Source organism: Oryza glaberrima, chromosome 8 (assembly GCF_000147395.1).
Source record: "Oryza glaberrima chromosome 8, OglaRS2, whole genome shotgun sequence".
Lineage (NCBI taxonomy): Eukaryota > Viridiplantae > Streptophyta > Magnoliopsida > Poales > Poaceae > Oryza > Oryza glaberrima.
The window spans coordinates 2,632,667-2,645,017 of NC_068333.1; the positions used below are offsets into that span (position 1 = coordinate 2,632,667).

The following is a 12,351-nucleotide window of genomic DNA, read 5'->3' on the forward strand; positions in this document are numbered from 1 at the left end:
TTATTTAGCTTATTAGGTCAATCGATGGGACTCTTAATAATTCAAAACTAAATATTTCAAAATAAACTACGAATTAAAAAGCGTAAATAAATATTACAAAATTAACTAGCAATTTAAAAGCGAGTATAAGCAAGATGATGGAATATTTTTTTCTTAGTGGTGCCCGACCGTCTCATGTTTGTGGCCATACACTTGTCGATCGCATTGTTCCCCAGGCAGCGTCTCACGTGTCATGTCCTACCTTTTTAATTTCACCCTCACTTTTTTTGACATATAATTGACATATAAGTTAATTATCTCGAATAGGTCGACGAAGCTATTCCACAACAATAAAGTACATGGAAAAAAAATCGCCACGAAATTACACGGAAGCAACCAAAAAAACACAGGCAGCTGACCACCCCACAAGAACTGTATGCAAAACATGTTCATCAACATTTGCGAGCACAGGCGAAATTCCACAAGTATAACATGCCAAAAGTCCAAGAGAGCAATTCAGAGAAGATTTAGCTCTAATGGCAGACAAGAGTCATACAACTTTAGCATAATTCCATCGAGCCATGGCACTCAAGATGGATATTGGCATTGAGTCCTATGATAAAAAGAGCAGCTTCAAAGCATGCGTAAAAGTTAAGGTCCTTTCTTTGGTGGACAAGTCATACATGAGTACATGAGACCCTCGCTGCTATTAGCAGCACAAGGAAACTTACTATTGAGATAATCATACATGACACTGTCACTGCTACTAGCAGCTCAACGAAAACATAGTGTCTAATTGTTCATTACAGTTCATCAACCAAACAAAAACTGGAAAAGTCGGTGCAGCGCGCAGCGGATTCATCCCCAGCAAATCACCACCCATCCTTCTTCAGCGGCTTCATTTTGCCTTCTCCTTGTCCTTGTCGGCAGCTTGGGGAGAGAACTGCTGGCCGGTGGAGGATGGTGAGTAGCCCGGTGCAGTGGGGGAGTAGCTTCCGCTAGGGCTGTACATAGGGTAGATAATTGAGATGGTGAGAACTCTAATGAAGCCTTGGGTTCACAGGAAGGATAGATTATGCTGAAAAATAATTTTGGCCCCTTTGAATCGTAGGATTGAAAAAACAGAGGAATAGGAAAAACACAGGATTTTGGTAGGAATGCAAGTGTAAAACAGAGGATTGCAAAACACATAAAAAATATAGGAATGGCCGTTTGATTAGACCGCAGGAAAAATGCAGGAATCAGATGAGAGAGATAGACTCAAGGAAAGTTTTCCAAGAGATTAGAGTGGATGTTAACTTTCCTACGTTTTTGCTCTAGAATTGTAGGAATAGGAAAGTTTACTACGTTTTTCCTTTTCTCATTCCTACGAATCAAAGGCATGAATAGTGTAGGATTTCAATTCCTTTGTTTTTCCTCCATTTTTCCTCCAATTCAAAGGGGGCCTTTACCTGTAATTCGGAGATGTTGGGCTATAATCTGGGCTGGGCCCTCCAGATGTGGTGTATGGGCTGAAAACAGAAAAGAGCAGCACATTAGAAGTCATCTCATCGTCTCATCTGACAAGGAACATTAAAGGATTACTGCAATAGACTTATATGGAACTTATCTGGAGAATACCATATGCCTCTGCCATGGCTTACAGTCATAGGTTATTATTTATATTAGTTAATCTTGGCTTCATTTGAAACAATTAACTGAGAAAATTGTTGTTATTTAGCATCAGTGTTTTGTATCTAGAACTAACTCTACATGCATAACTCGTTTCAGTTTTCACTCATCAGTTAACAGAAGTCGAATTGCAACTTTGGTCTTTTGGTCTACATGTCAAATTGTCAATAATGGAAAATCTTTCTAACGACATTTCTAGGACGGATTTTGGATTTTGAACCAAGGTAACTTATGAGCTGAAAACGGATTCTATTTGTATCTTTGTATCAAGTTAATCTTCCATAATTATATCTTTTACAAATAGAACTTATGAGCAAAAGGCAAATTAGAACTTTAGAACTGTTTTTTATTAGCACTATTCACAGAAAGCAAGTCGAATTTTTCAAACCGTATGTGCAGTTTTTAGTATGTGGCCAGTGTAGCAGGACACAACAGTTTGGGTGATGTCGATTACATTCACATCTACTAACTGAATGCTTTCAATCCTAACGATTGTAGACTCATATATGGTCAATACAAAATTAGCTCTACATTTTGTAGATGGAAGCGACTATATTGTTAGGAGCAACTTGATACAAGATTAAAAAACAGTTGGTAGTTTACGATTCTGAGGATACAAAAGATTTCTAATAGGTGCTTCTCCAAGCTGAAAACCTGATAAAAATATTTTATAGTGATTCTACAGTTAAACAGGCCAATCTACATGTTAGCGGCAAATCTGTGGTATTGTTTATTTAAATCCATTGCAGCGCACGGACACTCGGCTAGTGATATAAAACACATGATAAAGTCTTACCTTGTTGGGCTGTATGACGGACTTGGTTGTGAATATGATGGTGAGGTAGGTGAGTATGTCGGCGATGTTGGGCTGAGGAACAAAAATATAAGCAAAATAAACAAGGGTGCATATATGAAGACATGCCAATCGAGCATGCTGCCAAAGCGAAAGATTATATAGTTCATGTAACAAATTGCTACCTGTAATTTGGTGAAGTCTGACTATAAGGGCTCAGCCTTGGGCTGCTTGGAGAGTACGCGTGGGAAGGACTGTACTTGGCCGAAGAAGGATTGTAGCTTGGTGAAGTTGGACTGTAATTTGGTGAAGTTGGGCTGTAGCTTGGAGATGTCGGGCTGTAACCAGGTGATGTAGGGCTGTATGCAGGAGATGTCGGACTGTATGAGGGTGATGTCGGACTGTATGAGGGGGAAGTGGGGCTGTAAGACGGAGATGTTGGACTGTATGATGGAGATGTTGGGCTATATGATGGTGATGTGGGGCTGTAAGATGGTGATGTGGGGCTATAAGATGGTGATGTGGGGCTGTATGCAGGAGAAGTTGGACTATATGCAGGAGAAGTCGGACTATAAACTGGTGATGTCGGACTGTAGCTCGGAGAAGTGGGACTATAACTTGGCGAGGTCGGGCTGTAACTTGGAGATGTAGGGCTATAGCTAGGTGATGTAGGGCTGTAGCTTGGAGATGTTGGCGAGTATGATGGACTGGTAGGCGAGTATGACGGACTGGTAGGTGAGTATGATGGACTTGTTGGCGAGTAAGTAGGAGAGCCAGGTGTATATGATGGAGAAGTGGGACTGTAGCTGGGTGAAGCAGGACTATATGATGGAGAAGTTGGGCTGTATCCTGGCCCTGGACTGTATACCGGAGAAGATGGACTGTAACCACCCCCTGACGATGGAGTGTAGCCTGGTGAAGGTACTGGTGAGAAAGCCATTCCTCCAACATATGGCGAGAACTGAGCATCTGTAATGGGGGAAGCCCTGATGTTTGGACTTAGCAGGTAGCTCGGTGACATCATTCCTTCATGATATGGTGTCCCAGAGATGGGCGAGCGTGCTGGTGTCATGCCAAAGTCCAGGCCTTCAACATAGCTTGGGAGTTGAAGTTCGATGGCCTGCTGCAGCATCTGATCATTGAGATACAATGCACAGCCTCCTGTACCGATAGGTGCAAGCTGGCCAAGCATAATGTTCTCAGTGACACCTCTCAGGTAGTCAGATTCAGCATATACAGCAGCATCAAGCAAGATATCCACCGTCTCTTCAAAGGAACATCTCATAAGAGGCCCTGTGTCATTACGGTTGATACCATGCCTTGTAATAGCCATCAGATGCCCTCTGTATGTCATTGTATCACAAAGAATGGCCAGATGTCTGTAATTGACATAAGAACCATCGAAAGATATGACCACCCGCAGCTCATCCAAGAGAGCTCGACGAACAGCCTCGATTCCAAGAACCTCAATTACTTCGATCAAATGGTTACTTGTTGTCCTAGTAGCATCAACATCTTCATGGCACATGACAGCCAAGAGATTAACACCTTCTGTATCAAGCATCCACTCATTATCTGCTTTGAAGCCAACATTGTCCTCAAATTTATTGACCTTCCCATATTTGATAAAAACTTTGTTAATATCTGGAATTCCACGAAGTGCCATCTCTGTCAACATGTTACTTTCAATCTTCTTGAGGAAGACATCATCCTCAGCAGACTCATCCTGTATTTCTCCCTTTGGAGCTTCATCATTTGTGATGCGGACACGAAGGATCAGTTTATCCGCATTATCATCATTAAATATGCATGACAAGTCATCATCAAATTCATGATTGATCTTCTCTGCAATATCAGCCATGCTCAACTTCTTATCAACCATCATCTCACGATTCAGCTCGATACGCAGCAGCCACGGTGAAATTTTATCCGGGTCAATATCCTCATCAGGCATTTCATAATAGGACCGGACAAATTCAACATCTTCTTCAATAATGGTTCCCAGTGGATCAGGATCATACCATATCTCTGTAGCATGTGTCACACTGCGCAGAGTAGTGTACTCTAAGGCACATTGGACATTCTTAGCCAGTTCTTTCTTCTTGTTCACCTCAGGCTTTAGGTAAACTGACAATGATGGAGTTTTTATCTTCTTAGCAACATTAATGATCTCTCTCAGCCTGGGAACTCCAAGAGTGACATTCTTGGCACTGACACCAGCATAATGAAAAGTATTCAGGGTCATCTGAGTTGCCGGTTCTCCAATGGACTGTGCAGCTACGCATCCAATCATTTCACCAGGAGCCACCAAAGACTGAAGGAATCTCGATTCAATCTCACCAATAACCCATTCAAAAGCTTCCTTTGTAAGCCTGTACTCCTTCAAGACCCTCTTGCTAGCGAATGTGCTTCGAAGCAGGATATTGAAGAACAAAGTTGCATTCTTCTGAGCCTCAATACTCATAGCATCATCACCAGGAACAACCTTCAGTCTTTCTTGCAGCTTATCTATTGCCTCCACAATTTCCATTGGGTGCATGTCAGAAGGCCTTCTGAGATCAATCTTGAATGTCTTCTGTGCATTCCAGATAAGCCGTTTGAGGTTGACAGGCATAGGCCATGTATTATCACCAGTTGTGGCAATCTCAGAGCCAAGCTGGAACCGGTCAGCTTCTAGCTTCTGAACCTCTGCTTCAAACACATTTCTAAACTCACGAATGGTCTTCAAATCATCAACATGTTCTGGTAACATGTAATTTGGCCTCCAGTTCTCATCGTCCAGTTCATAACGAAATACATTATCAAACTCACCCTTCTTCATCTTCAAGGAATCCAACTTCTGTGACTCAATCCAAACAGCATCCATGCCATCTTCTCCATATAAGAACTGAATGACGTCTCCCAAGGAATTTCTTACCGTACCATCATATTTCACCATGATATCTTCCATAGCCTTCACAAGTCGTCGCTGGATATATCCAGTCTCAGAGGTCTTCACAGCAGTATCAATCAGACCTTCTCTACCACCCATAGCATGAAAGAAAAATTCTTGTGGTGTCAGACCTCTAAGGTAAGAGTTCTCCACAAACCCACGACTTTCAGGACCATAATCATCTTTTGTGAAGTGGGGCAACGTTCGATCGATGAAGCCAAATGGGATCCGCTTGCCCTCAACATTCTGCTGTCCGACACAAGCAGTCATTTGAGAAATATTGATGAAACTTCCTTTTGAGCCTGCAGTAACCATAGCCTTCAGGTTGTTGCTTTCAGACAAACTCTTCTGGGCACTACTTCCAGCATCATCACGAGCCTTGTTAAGAACCTAGCATGGAGAAAGGGTAGATTAGCAAGTTGCAATTCTACAAAATGGAGAAAGGGTAGGTTTTTCTTTTTCAATAGACAGAACAAAGCTAGACAGTCAAGCAGTACCTGATTTACTCTATTTTCGAATGATTCCATCATGGTGCGTCCTGGCTCAGCTTCCAATTGTTTATCATGAGCTTGCTTAATAAGCTCCTTCACATCATCTTTAGCTTTTGAGATTGTCTCATTAATCTTCACCATGGTGGCAGCATCTGCAATTGTATCCCCAATTCCAATACTGAAACCATTTTGCAGAAGCCAGTAGTTGACTAGCCACTGTGTATGACCTAAGAACTTGCGAGCAGCATCTGGACCAACCTCTTCCCTGCAAAGAGCAAGACATAACTTGCTAAGCGAAAGGCCAAACGGAATATAACTAAAAACTGCAGCTAATCTTCAACATTAAAAGTTAATTACAGCATTCTCACCAAATAACATGAATAAGACTTCCAGTTGATGTCCCAAGTGTCTTTTTGCAAAGTGTACCAGATAGAAGCTCTCCCTTCTCTATCCGGACCATAGTATCACCAGGAGTAATAAATCCTGTTTCAGCTTCAGAATGCCAGGCTGAAAATCTAATTAAATTGATTGGCTTGGGAATAATCAAGTTGAAAACTTGTTTCCCAGTCCAAATAGGCCTTGGTTTCAAAATGGCAGGGGCAGGGACCTTTCCATCGAAATCTTCCCACCACATTAAGATGTTCATAAACACATCCTGGAGAAAAAAAGGGAATGATGAGCATAACTGAGCAGAAAAGAACTACTTAAGGTATCATGTGCAGACTTGCTAACCTTTTCAATAAGAGTATCTCTTTTAGTAATTTTGCGACAGCCAAGAAGCGTGTCCTGGACAATACCCATAACAGGCCTATTCGACTGAGGAGACACAATACATTTTGGAACCATCATCAACTCTAGAACTTCAGCTCTGGTCTCAAATGACTGTGGAACATGCATATTCATTTCATCCCCATCAAAATCTGCATTGTATGGTGAAGTAACGGACAGGTTTAGGCGAAAAGTTGAATACGGCATGATTTTAATGCGATGCCCCATGATGGACATTTTGTGAAGACTGGGCTGCCGGTTGAAGAGAACAAAATCTCCATCATTGAGGTGCCTTTCCACCTGACAAAATAGAACACCAAATGAGGGGACTAATATAGAAGACAATATTGTCATATGAACATCAGTAAAGCAGATTCTACAATAAAGTTGGTATTCACCTTGTATCCCAGCTCCAGATGCTGATCACTACTTTTCTTCACATAACGAAGATCAAGCCTCTGACCGTCTTCCCTGATAATATACTTTGCACCTGTCTTGCCAGGGGGAGGGTGAGGCCCATATTCAACAAGCTCTTTCAATCTGAGATCATTGAATTTAGGTGTAAGTGATCATTAAAACATTAAAGAACTGTGATCATGCCTCAATAACAGTAAAGATGTGTTCTATGGGACAATTTCGTTTCTGCCCCTACTCTGATGTCTAATATTGATTTTACCCCTACTTTTTAGGGTTTTCGTTTTTACCCTCACTTTTTTGAACTGCACGCTTGTTTTACCCCTACTTTGGATGGTGAAGTTAACGGTGTTAAGTAATTGACAAAATGACATTTATACCCTCTCATATATGCTCATTAATTGTGTTTTTGTCCCCATTTTATGCATGTAGCTTTAGAACTTTATTTTTGTGAGTATATTTAAAATCACATGAAGCACATTGACTAATATCTAAAGGGAACAGATAATTACATTTTACAAAATGTTGTCAAAATTTTGTTTAAGTTCTATCAAAATGCTGAAATTTTATCAAAATTCCATCAAATTCAGAATTTGTCCAAATTGTTATATTAGTCAATGTGCGTCATCTAATTTTAAATATACTCCCAAAAATAAAGTTCCAAAGCTACATGTATAAAATGGGAAACACAATTAATGAACATACATGAGAGGGTATAAACGTCATTTTATCAATTACTTAACACCGTTAACTTCACCATCCAAAGTAGGGGCAAAACAAGCATTCAGTTCAAAAAAGTGAGGGTAAAAACGAAAACCCTAAAAAGTAGGGATAAAATCAATATTAGACATCAAAGTAGGGGTAGAAACGAAATTGCCCCTTTTTTTATTACCTCTCGATGTTATATGGAGTGACAGTTTCTGGGTATGTCAAGTTCAAAGCAATACTCCATGGCACTCCCAATTCATCAATGTTAATATTCGGATCTGGTGTGATGACAGTACGAGCTGAGAAATCAACACGCTTTCCCATCAAGTTTCCTCTAATGCGGCCTTCCTTTGCTTTCAGCCTGCTGCAAATTGATTTAATAGGCCTTCCAGAACGCTGTGTGGCCTGAAAATTGCAACAAAAGATAATCAGGATAACTTATTTGCATCAAATAAAATGGCAAAATGACTGTAATCTGCTCACCCTTGGCTGGCCAGGAAGTTCATTGTCGAAGTATGTTGCAATGTGAAATTGCAACAATTGAGCAAACTCTGTTATTATGTGAGCTGGGGCCCCATTTCTCTCCTGCCTCCTCAAGTTCTCATTATGTCGAATTATCATAGCTAATTGATGAGTCAAATCATCCTGTAAAGAATAGCAGTGAGTTCATGAAGGTGCATCATTCTTAAAATCATCCAGTAGGAAGGTTAAAAAAAAAGTGTGGCATATAACTCACCTCACTTCTGGAAGAGGTATCCATCATGACAGATGGCCTCACAGGGGGTGGGGGAATTGGAAGGACTTGCAAAATCATCCAGTCAGGGCGGGCAAATTTAGGGTTCAGACCCAATAGAAGACAGTCTTCATCACTTATACGTTTAAGAACATTGAGCACCTAAGTACAAAATAAACAGGAACCACATAGTTAAATGGATATTCTTAAAAATAATGTATTGAACCTGAGTAAAGATTGTGTGCATACCCTCTCAGCTGAGAGGATTTGCTTTCGCTCCACTGGTTCAGGGAGTTGCTCTTGATCATCGTTTTTCTTCTTTGGCGCTTTAAACTCTGCAACCATCTTCATACCATCAACAGTGATATTTGGCTGCTGAGCACCACAGCCACCTCTTTTCTTTACTGGCTCATCAGTATCTTGTTGCTCCTGAACATCAAGGTCATCACCCCCTGCGCAAACTTTTTTGCTCTTGCAAGCATCATATATTCTTTTCAGTCTATTTTTTGGGTTCCTTATTTTAAGAGCCTGCTTGAACTTAGTATCATCCTGCAACAAAAGCATTCATCCATTGATAAATAAACTCAGAGTTGAGAAAAGATGGAAAACATAAGAGCTAGATCCGGTACAAAGATAAAATAAGATTTGCATTTGCATGTATAGTCCGAATAAACATTTTATATCATTATGATTCCAGTTTAACATGTCCAGCATTGAAAACAAAGGCATCTTCCGGTTTTTTGCCTTAACAGTAAAAAAGAGGACAACAGAAGGGGAAAAGTAGGTCACAAAAAAAATTGTATTTTCGCATGTTAAACGAGTGTAGCATAAAAGGATATTACCAGATTTAGCTTGCAAACACAAGATGCAAAACATAACAGAGTTAAATATGGCAAAAGCTTACAAGTATAGCTGTGTTTACATGAATAGTCAGGAATCAGAATAAATAGGGTTCAGTTCCAGTTTAGCATGTGTAGCATAAAATCAATGGTGCCTCCTTTGTTAAGATATTTTTCATATAACAAGTCCTGCAAAACAGCCAAACCCGAGAAGTGGGGTCCATGTACCTCATCCGCAAGGATCTTGGAACAATTGAAGCAAACGCAACGCATTATGGAGAGTACAGTCTTGATGAAGCCGATATGGAACATTGGCTTAGCAAGCTCAAGGTGGCCAAAGTGGCCTGGGCACTCCGCCATCCCAGCCATGCATGTCTCACATTTGATCTTCCGGTCAATAGTCCCCAACCGAGGGTCACTCAAGCCACCAGGCTTGGGCTTCCCCCTTTCCATGGTTTCTGCATGCTCTATCTGCACCACTGACATTTGCCTCTACAAAGATGCAAAGCAACACAGAAACCACATCAAATACCACCCCAAAAATTATGTTTTTTTACACACATCACATGCAATGGTAATCTTGTAATGAAGCACATAACACATTGCTGAAGCAGAACCATTAAACCTGATGACTCAATACTATCAAATCCATCTAGTCCATGTTATTATCAACACAATAACTAAACCTCGGGCGTACTGAAAAATTTAAACTTCATTGTAAAGATCAGAGCTTCCCAACTCAACAGGTACACGGAACCGCACAACAATGACTCTGCAAAGTACAAATTCGATTCGATGCCTCACAACTTATGACAACAGTACATGTTCCACCGATTGCTTGCATTATAAGTACACTGCTAGCAGGTTCAATCCTAATTGCTTCACTACACACCTTATATTACAAGTTACAACAAAAACAGAACACCGTTTCCTTGTAATTGTAGTGCACAAAATTTGAAGTTACACATGGTTGTTCATACGCTACAAATGATAAATTCATTCCCCCTGAAACATCAAAGTAGCGACTCAAACCAAACAATGGTCCCAATTTGAAACATTTCGAGCTCCTGGTAAACGTTCAATTGGAACTTGTGATGCCAAACTCGCCCAACAGCAATCTTAAGCTAGCAAGTTCACCCATCCACCCAAACTCAGCCCCCCCCCCCCCGCCCGACCTGACCCAACCCGCTCGAATTCCAGATTCCGCGAACACACAGAGAGAGAAACCAAACAGAGGCGGCGGCGGCGGCGGGGGAGGAGGGGAGGGAGCGGGGGCGGGGGGTATTACGATCTCGTCGGGGCTGAGGATGCCGAACTGCACCAGCTGCACCTTGGCCACCTCGGCCGGCGAGTACGGGAACCTCGCGTCCATCTCCCCCCGCGGCGCCGCCGCCGCAACCCACTACCACCACCTAGGGTTTCAGATCGCGGCCGCCGCCGCCGCGGCCCCCCCACCCGCCGCGAGCACCACCGGGCCTCGCCCACCCGCGTGGGCTCCACCCTCCCAGTGAGCAGCAGCGAGTGTTTTTGGCGGCTAATTCGGGGCGAATCGAATGGGATCGCGCGCAGATCGCCTCGCCGCCTCCGCGAGGTGGGGGAAAATCGCGGAGAGGAAGAAGGGTTCGTCTGAGGAAAGGGGAAGGACAGGGGGGGGTAGGGGCGTATTTATAGACGTATCGTGCGCCGGAAGCGCTATCGTGAGCCGCGTCGACCCGTGGGCGCGGTGTACGGGGGTGGGAGTGGGGGAGTACCGGAGTAGGGTGTTGGTGGACTCGGTGCAGGGAAGCTTGGGGAAACCGACTACGGTGGGGTGAGTTTGGGTTTCGGCCGTTGGATGGGGAGTGGACGGTGGAGATCATAGATCAAGAGGAGCTTGTGTGGGTCCAGTACGGTCAATGCGGAAGGACCGTTTTGTCTTTTTGTGCAGTGCTGTAACGCTGTGTGTTTTAACATTTGCATTTTTCTTCCAACAGGACACATCTTCTTTTTTCTTTCCAGGAAGGAAACAAATAGGTGTTCTAAAAAGGCCATGTTCGGCAAGCATGGCTGCGGCAGTTCAAAGTCTCTACAAACTACAGCAATTTTGAACTGCTACAGCCGCAGCCGCTGCTGAAAAATGACAGCCGAACACACAAAAAACAGGGATATCACTCATTTGCACTCCTTTCTCTTTTTTTCTTACTTCTGAAATTTGTTGCCTGCGTGCACATAGGTAGAGGCCATAGATATAATCCATTTCCATTATCTAAAAAAAGAGGTGCTTTATGTATGTGCTTTATATAGTGGCATTACCCATAAGGGTATGATTAATGTTACCCTATAAAAATATTGGACATCGATACAGTTTTTATTTTATCGATACAAACAAAATTAAGGGAGAAGAAAGTCAAAGACAAACATATTCGGTAACCTTGCTAACAAAGGTGAGGCAGTGACACGGATTGAACATTGGTCTGGTCTACGGCTATAGAGACAGCACCAGTATGATCAATGATGTCACTGTGGTGCTCGCGTCCTCAACCATGACTCATCTAGTTCTGGTGGCTAGAATTGTTTGTGGTGACTAGAGGTTGCATATCTGTGAGGTTGATGAGCTCACGTTTTATGTAAACCTCGTCATTGTGTCATTAACTGCAACTCATATGGATCTAGTGGCCCAAAGTTTATAGGAATGATAGGTCTGACAAATAGGATTGTGGATTGGATGAATCATCAAGAGAGATAAAATCAGTGGAGATATAGTGATAGTAAGACTGAGCTGATTGAGGCCATCAGAAAGCTAGCTACCATGACACCATGTCCCAAGAAAGAGTCATCTAGACAAGAGACTAAAGTCATCGAGAGCAACAGATGACAAAGGGGAAGATGGGTTGATAAGATCAGCATGAAAGAGATGAAGCCAATGCTAATGGGAAAAGTATGATGCCCATGGTTGTGGGGGGGGGGGGGGGGGGCAATGGGGTTGTGGTTGAGAGAGATGTGAGAGGTTACCGCGTGTATGAGATGGGAGGAAGGATATAAAC

The 12,351-nt window shown here is 42.4% G+C and overlaps 1 protein-coding gene across 1 annotated transcript; it reads right to left on the reverse strand.

Annotated features, from left to right (window-relative positions):
* Nucleotides 1-541: 541 nt before the first annotated feature.
* LOC127782702 (DNA-directed RNA polymerase II subunit RPB1) lies at nt 542-10,952 on the reverse strand. Its single transcript, XM_052309970.1, has 14 exons — nt 10,617-10,952; nt 9,557-9,820; nt 8,739-9,038; nt 8,493-8,651; nt 8,240-8,401; nt 7,941-8,161; nt 7,033-7,174; nt 6,599-6,934; nt 6,235-6,521; nt 5,873-6,131; nt 2,629-5,765; nt 2,447-2,518; nt 1,431-1,490; nt 542-983 (listed from the first exon to the last, which is right to left on the reverse strand). Exons 1-14 carry the CDS (start codon nt 10,698-10,700, stop codon nt 878-880), a joined length of 5,589 nt encoding a protein of 1,862 aa, XP_052165930.1. The 5' UTR covers nt 10,701-10,952; the 3' UTR covers nt 542-877.
* Between the last annotated feature and the right edge of the window lie 1,399 nt (nt 10,953-12,351).

Coding starts and splice junctions, on each gene's coding strand:
- LOC127782702 (XM_052309970.1), bottom strand. CDS start 10,700: ATGGACGCGAGGTTCCCGTACTCGCCGGCCGAGGTGGCCAAGGTGCAG. Junction 8,652..8,738: donor AAATCCTCTCAGCTGAGAGG/GTATGCACACAA, acceptor TTTTGTACTTAG/GTGCTCAATGTTCTTAAACG. Junction 7,175..7,940: donor ACTCCATATAACATCGAGAG/GTAATAAAAAAA, acceptor CAATGATCTCAG/ATTGAAAGAGCTTGTTGAAT.